A 7,695-nucleotide genomic window follows, 5' to 3' on the forward strand; every position below is an offset into this window, starting at 1 on the left:
AACCAATGTGACAACCTAAAATGTTTCCAAGGAAGACTTCAGCTATACCTGCTGCAAAACTGAAACAAGGCAAATATGAGCATGTGGAGCTGGATCTTGGGAACTAACCATGTCTTGGCTACTCATGGTTTCAGGCAGCTCACGTGCAGAAGAGATCCAGGCTGAGTTATTCACTCCAGACTGAGCAGGACCACCAATAAATCGGCAAGGAGAACTCAGTTTCTGGGTTTGAATTCTAACCAGTATAACAACTGCCTTTCCTGTTTTTCTAAAACTGTATTTAAGGTTAGTCTTCAGATTGTTTTATTGTATACAATAAAACAAGTGGAAGCTGATACAAAATTCTTAGAAATGTTTTCTGGAAGTATTTCAGGAAACTGATAGATACAAAGAACTGTCAATAAATTCAAGAAAAATGTGTCATTGTCACAATCCTGCAGCAAGTTCCATGTCAGAATATAAGCTGTGGTCCTACCTAAGAGCTCCTCCCCACCACATTATGTACATTTGTGTCTATCGATTTCTACTGTATAGTTTCAAATATTTGCCAGACTAGTTCACAATAATGTTCGCAAGAATGTCCAGAACAAATTGTCAGAAACAATTACTTGATGAAGGATGCTGTATAACTAATGCCATTCTGTAATTATTAAGTTCAATAAACAGAAATCTTTGCAAGCAGATAGTCCTGCAAACAATCAGTATAATTAACAAAAATGTAAACAGCATGGTTTTTTCTGTCTGAGTATCAACTATTTGAATGTACAAAAACATAACTGCCTTATTAGCCTATCACAGTGACAATTACACCGTGCTTCTTTACTGTTTGAACTGACTGTTCTTTGTGTCGTTCCCATTCCTCATCATCTTTGTCCAGATCAAAAGTTTCTGGATAAACTGTCAGCTTGTCTTTTGGGCACTCCTCATAGTAACTTCGAACATATTTTCCAACAGACCATCCTTTGTATTCCTCAGGCGTTTTGCATTCTAGACCACTGTAGTGAACATTGTAGTGATGCTTCAACCAGTAGAAAAGGTAATGGATGTTGTAATCACATCTCCAAGGATTGTCTCTCAGCCACAGTATTTTCAAAAAGTAGAGGTCTTCCAGTACTCCATATTCAAAATTCTGCAAGCTGTTGTTTGATAGATCCAGCTCCTCTAAGTTATTGAGGCCTGAGAAAGCAGCTAGTCAACAGAAAAATAGTTATTGGTACCTAATAATATTAGAAAAAAAACATGCATATCTACAACAGAGAAAACATTTTCCTAATTATACATTTATTAATTTTTTTTTTGGCTAATAGCTGTGACAAGGACTTTTCCGACACTGAACATTAAAATATGGCTTGTGCTTTGAGAAGTGACAGATTAGTGTAAATATATTGACATTAGGAAAGTTGTACTGCTGATAAAGTTATAAAACACGTAATCAGCATGTGTGAGTGTAGAATAGGGGTTAGGGAAGATGAATGAATGCTTGATTTGCTCAAAGAAGTCTACTGTTACTGCCATGATACAGAAGTAAAAGTAGGGAAATCGAGTATGTATTAGGCAATGTGTAGGGCTAATAGTTCTTGTACCTATGCCTGTATTTGTGTGTGTGTGAACAGAATCTTTAAATTAATCTTTTAAGGTATGGAAGCTAATAAATATGGAGCTTCAGAATAATCCTGCTGAGTCACATTTCAGAGAGCAGCCCATACTTTTTGCAAGTATACTCTTTCATTTAATGCCAGAAGTCTTAATTTAGGTAAATCAATTATGTATAATGTTAAACTTCCTAAGTACCACTTTCTACTGCTGCTTAACTTCCAAAATGCTACTGAAGAAGACTCTTAATGCTTCATACTTCCTATGTCTCTCTCCTTGTATCTGCTTTCATAGTTGAAAGCTGAATATACACAGATGAAAAGCAAATTGCCAGCAAGGCTGCTTGAGTTCAGATAACGTATAACTTAAGAGCAATTATATGTAGTGATTTTTAATCTGAAAGTGTTTAAATCCTTTTGGTTTCTCTGTACTTTATTGTCCAATATAATTTAAAAGCAGCCTCTTCATATGACAAGTTTTCTTAGGTTTGGCAAACATACTTAAAGAAATCATTCAACTATTTAGCCTTCAGTCTGCAGAACTAAATTTTTGCACTTCCTTGGTTTTGTGTTCAGAAAAGGCAGTTGAAATCAATCTCTCTTCATTGACTTCCATGATGAATACATTCCAGTGCAAACCTTTATGAATTGAGTGATACAAAAGGTAAAATTTGCACCAACTTCCAGATTTTTATATCCTTTTTTCTGCATATTTATATTTAATAGGTACACTATCTCAGTTTATAATTAATAGAACATGAATAGCTTTTTAATGAATATTTAAAATTATTCTTACCGGGATCAATGTAAGCTATTCCATTACTGTTTAGGTTTAATATCTTCAGTTCAGTGACATCTTCAAACTCTTTGGCTCGTAGTTGTCTTATTTTGTTGTTGGACAAATCAAGTTTAACTATATCTGGAGGTATGTTACCTGGAACTTTCTTTAAATCTTAAAAAATGAAAAAAACATAACTTACATCAGCTTTAGATTTTTCTTACTACTTAGGTAACATAGTTGCATACCACACAGAGTTCTGTCAGTCTAGCATTGTTTCTTGTTTTCTTTCCCTTTTAGGCCCACTAGTAGTGTCAACATGCTTTTTCAGCTTCTGAATTTCATTGCTTTGTTCACTTGTATTTTTACATTTTATGTGAAAATTACTTTCCTCATTATAGTAAATAGTAAAGAGGCTTATAGTAAAGCCTCTTTCTGTGTTTTATATTTTTATTTTAATAGAACCATACTATTCGTTCATATGGGGGTAGGGTAGGTAGGAAGATACTATGCTAAGAAAAAGTATGTGTGAAATGCTTGATCATTTAATGAAAAGAAACCAGAGTATCTAAAAAATGTTTATTTGTATATAGACATCTTCCATAATCAAATTACAGTGTGCTATCTTACAACCTTTGTTTTGTGTTGCCAACGTTCTAAATTTTTTCAGCAATAAAAATGCTAGTTGTTAGAGCATTTATAGTAATATATATGCAGTAATAATTACAGTTCTCTACTTACAGTTATGCAGTGCTTTAGTAATATTTAAGACTTCATATTGTTACGATATGTTATTATATGTCCAGACAGTATAGAAGCATCCTGCCTATCTACTTCTCTATCCTACTTGTGTCACTGACATTACCAAAGTAGCCAAGCACCTCCCAGTCATCTGTGTGTGTACCCGTACAGAGTTCCTTGCAGAAGAGTAGCTCCTAGTCCAGTAGTAAGAGCACATTTTTGAGAAGTCCCAACTGTGGTTTGAATCCTCTCAAGATAATATTAATAAACCTAATCTCCAGGATTATGTTTACTCAATGAGTGTTATAATCCTGGACTATTATTGTAAGAAAATAAGCAGTGTCTCTTGTCTGACCATCTTTGAATGAAGGCAAGTAGTTTCTGGATCTGTGCTGAAATTTGTGCTTTCGGCATGCTTCTGAAGTTCTGAAGATGTCTAATGCATCAGGTAATCCCTAGACTAAAGCAACTATCAGAGTCTTCCTGCATTGTATCTGATTTTGAGCAGAGCTTTGGTATTAGAAATACATAAATATTGTAACTACTCCAGCCTGCTCTGATTGGAGTGCTTCCTTCTTGTGCAGATGTCAAAGTTTCAGGGCCTATTTATCACCAGATGAATGGAAATAATGCTTGAATATAGACTTGAAGGGGTTTGGCAGTACTAGAAAGTGGATTTTTTTCAACTGCTCTTGCAAATACAAATTCTTTTGCAGAAAAACAAACAGAAGTTACTTTTGCATCCAACTTTTCTTGCTTTTTTCTGGTAAAACTGAGTCGAGGAAATAGGATACTTTCATTCTCAAGTACTGAAAGATCTGGTATGTTACAGGTCTGATAAGATAAAAATAAGCAGTTCTTCAAAAAGGAAGATATACACATGTATTGTGTATTTTTAAGATTTTTTTTTGGTGAGCTTTCTGACATTAACTGAAAGCTGCTGACCTGTTGTCATATCTCCTTTGAGATACATAGTACTGGCTTGTCTCCCCATCCACTCCATTGTAAAGGAGTAATGGATTGCATCTTTTCTTGTCATCTTACTGATGTGACAAATGATGCATATTTTTTCCTACTCTGGAATCTTGTTCATGTGAATTTGGAGAAATTTTTGTGTTTTCCCTGGATTTTGGGTGCATTATACCCCTGTTTCTGCTGAAAATTCCAATAAAATTGTGCATCTGCTACACAGTAATCATATGCAAGGACAGTAAGTACAATGCTTTCATCAAAGATTACCATATGTTCAGAAATCCCAAATGTCTATGGGATACGTGCATCCAGCTGTGAAGCATATGCACAATAGATCTGATACTTCCTCAAAAATATTGAATGTATTCAATGTGTCCATGCTAGACATTCAGGAAGTCCGGGACTGGTATACTTGAGCTCTTGAACTGAAAGAGGGAGTCCCTGTACCCTCCAGTACACTCATGTAGAGGTTGACGTAACTTCATTCCTTTGTTATTAGTACCAAAGACGGTGAACTCTTGTTCTGAAATACTGTAAAAGCCTGTGGAACTCCAATGAAGAGCAAACCGTGTTGAATGTTTCTATAAACTTAGGGAAAAAAATAACATTTTTCTTGCCAAAAGCTTCTGAGAATATCCATATATTCAGCTTATCTCTTTGATACTACTGAATGGGGAGAGCTGGAAAGTCAGTTCCTGTATTAAAATAATTAAGATTGTAATCTGTAATCTAATTAAGATTCTATCTACAAGGAAAGTTAAGGTGGGTGAATATTAAGAAATTAATAAATGTTAGGCATCTTTAACAAAAAAAAAGATGTAGTAGCTTTATGGAAAAAAAAGGAGAAAAGTGAGCTGTAGGAATCATGGAGTCATAGAATCATGGAATTGTTTTGGTTGTAAGGGACCTTAGTGATTATAGAATGTTAGGGGTTGGAAGGGACCTCTAGAGATCATCTAGTTCCAACCCCCCTGTCACGGGCAGGGAAACCTCCCACCAGACCAGGTTGCTCAAAACCACGTCCAACCTGGCCTTGAGGACTTCCAAGGAGGGGACATCCACAACTTCTCTAGGAAACCTGTTCCAGTGTCTCGCCACCCTCACATAAAAGAATTTCTTCCTAATATCTAATCTAAGTCTACCCTCTTTCAGTTTGAAACTGTTACCGCTTGTCCTATCACTACAGTCCCCAACAAAGAGTCTCTCCCCTTCTTTCCTGTAGGCCCCCTTATTCAGTTCTGGAGGGCTGCCATAAGGTCTCCCTGGAGCCTCCTCTAGGCTGAACAGCCCCAACTCTCTCAGCCTGTCCTCTTACGGGAGGTACTACAGCCCCCTGGTCATTTTTGTGGCCCTGCTCCTACACGTCCGTGTCTTTCTTGTGCTGGGGGCCCCAGAGCTGAACACAGTACTTTAGAAAGAAAGGAATTTAACAGGATGGAAAATAGTGAAAACATGGACCATTTTTTATGACATCCATAGTAGATAAACCATATAATCAAATACTGATATTGTTACTTCTTTATATTTAGGTATTGTCTCCCTGTACTGACTTCTGAGTTTGACTGGCCTTAAGGTCCAACAATAAGGGCGCACAGAGTTGTTACATAAATTTTTGTCATGGCTAGGCTTCACGAACGAAGATATGGAAAGTCACTGTTAAAGCAAACAAAAGTTTAGCAAACACATTGCAAGATACAAGTGGGCAAAACATACTACAGTGATCTGATATTGTAGGCTGTGCTTTGCAGAAGTTGGGAAAAAATCCTCTGAGTTTTGGCTACTTCTAGTAATGCTTTTCATTTCTGATTTGTAATATGAAAGAACAACTCTTCCGAGTTGTTTGGTTGTTTGCTCCTCAGGGGATAAAACATGGGAAATATAAAGCACAAATAAATGTACTCTTTTTTGTTGATATATACCCCAGCTCGTTTACCCCTGAGGCTTAACTGTGACTTTTAGAAGCCTGAGAAGGATTTAGGAATGGAGTGAATCCAAGTGTCTGAAAAACATTTCTTGAAAGCCCTTCAACTTTGAAATATTTGCTGGGATCTGGGAGGAGGAACACAGAGAGTCATTTTGTTATGAACAAAAGCATACATTTTCTTCCCTTAGTAGAAGAAACCTTGCACAGAAAACAGCTCTCCTTTGCAGTTAGGTTCCTTTGGGCATTGTAAGCACAGATGGCTGCTCCAGTCCTGCTTCACAGCTCGCTTCTGTCAAAGCTGTTGCTATCTTTGTGTTTCTACACTGGAAAGAAGAAAAGTCACTCTGTGCTTTTCTCTGTAGGTACAACAATTTCAGCACAGCTGTCATTTGATTAGTATGTTTATAGTTACAAAAACAGACTAGTGAGGTGCTGGTCCTTCACTAACTTAAGTATGTGCTTAATTTTATTCCTGTCAATTGGTGTTGGATATCTTATACTAGAGCACTAGAGAGTGTCTGTGGAATTGGGGCTGCAGAGTACAGGTAAAATGCAGAAAGAATTCCTTCTTGTTGCTTGTAGTTATGAAAGAAACACAAAGACTAAGTAAAAAAAGTACTACCACTATATTAATTTGCTGTAAATATTATGTGAAGAAATGTAGTAAGGGAGCAAGAATACTGAAATCATTAATTGAGTTATAAGGACAGATACAAACCTTTTCTTTTGCAGTTCAGAGTTGGTACAGGAAACACATACATGTGGCATAAAGAGGAATCAAATTCTGGTTTGACAGCTCCAGGTTTCTCGCGTTTTATGTTTTGGGGTTCCTGCCTATCCTCTTCACTACACAGCTGTTCCACTTTTATCTGCTTTAGCTTTTGATTTTTCAGTTCTATTGGATGCACACACTTGGCATAATTTCCCAAATTCCTGTTTGTTGGAACCTGTAGCATTGTAACGAGAGTTTCTAGTTCACAGCTGCAATGCCAGGGATTATCATAAAGACGTAGGTAGTTTAGACTGGGTGTATAAATAAAAATCTCCTCAGATAAAGTCTTAATTTGATTATGCTGAAGTAAGAGCGTGGTAAGCTTGTCCAAACCAAAAAAAGCCTCACTCTCGATTTTTGATATTTCATTCTGTTGTAAATCCAGACTTTTCAGTACTTTATACTTGGAGAACATATTATTCTTCAATTTACGAATCCTATTTCTTGCCAGGAGCATGTGTTTTAAATCCTCTGGCCAATCAGGTGCCACAAAAATCAATTTTCTTTCCTGGCAGTCTAGATACTTCTCATGAAGATAAGTGTATATTTCACATGGTGGGCCTTGGGCATTGCGCTTAACAGTGCTAGATGCTCTCTGCAAGATGTTTCCCCTTTCATTCTTTCTCAGACTCCTGCTTCTTGTCTTCCTACAGTCAGATGCTTTGCAAAGAAGAAGTAGTAGTATAATAGTAACTACTTGCATCCTGACATTCAGCTGGACCTGGGTTTTTTTCTGTGACTGCTGGAACAGTTGAAAATTTTGGATGGTTAATCAGTGTTGTGCAAATCTGAGGAGGCACAGCTGGAGTATGTGGGATTCCTGTTTTGGAAGAAAAGCAAAACATTAAGAGGGATGAAACAGGCATTTTCATGGAGACTTGTATGTCTGCAGTGCTTAACATCCTGCTTTGCAGAG

The 7,695-nt window shown here is 36.8% G+C and overlaps 1 protein-coding gene across 1 annotated transcript; it reads right to left on the reverse strand.

Moving 5' to 3' along the window:
* Positions 1-621: 621 nt before the first annotated feature.
* On the reverse strand, positions 622-7,602 carry LRRC17 (leucine rich repeat containing 17). Its single transcript, XM_009874687.1, has 3 exons — positions 6,726-7,602; positions 2,389-2,544; positions 622-1,188 (listed from the first exon to the last, which is right to left on the reverse strand). The coding sequence occupies exons 1-3, from the start codon at positions 7,480-7,482 to the stop codon at positions 785-787; spliced, it is 1,317 nt and encodes a 438-aa protein (XP_009872989.1). The 5' UTR covers positions 7,483-7,602; the 3' UTR covers positions 622-784.
* Between the last annotated feature and the right edge of the window lie 93 nt (positions 7,603-7,695).

Source organism: Apaloderma vittatum, unplaced genomic scaffold (assembly GCF_000703405.1).
Source record: "Apaloderma vittatum isolate BGI_N311 unplaced genomic scaffold, ASM70340v1 scaffold9158, whole genome shotgun sequence".
Lineage (NCBI taxonomy): Eukaryota > Metazoa > Chordata > Aves > Trogoniformes > Trogonidae > Apaloderma > Apaloderma vittatum.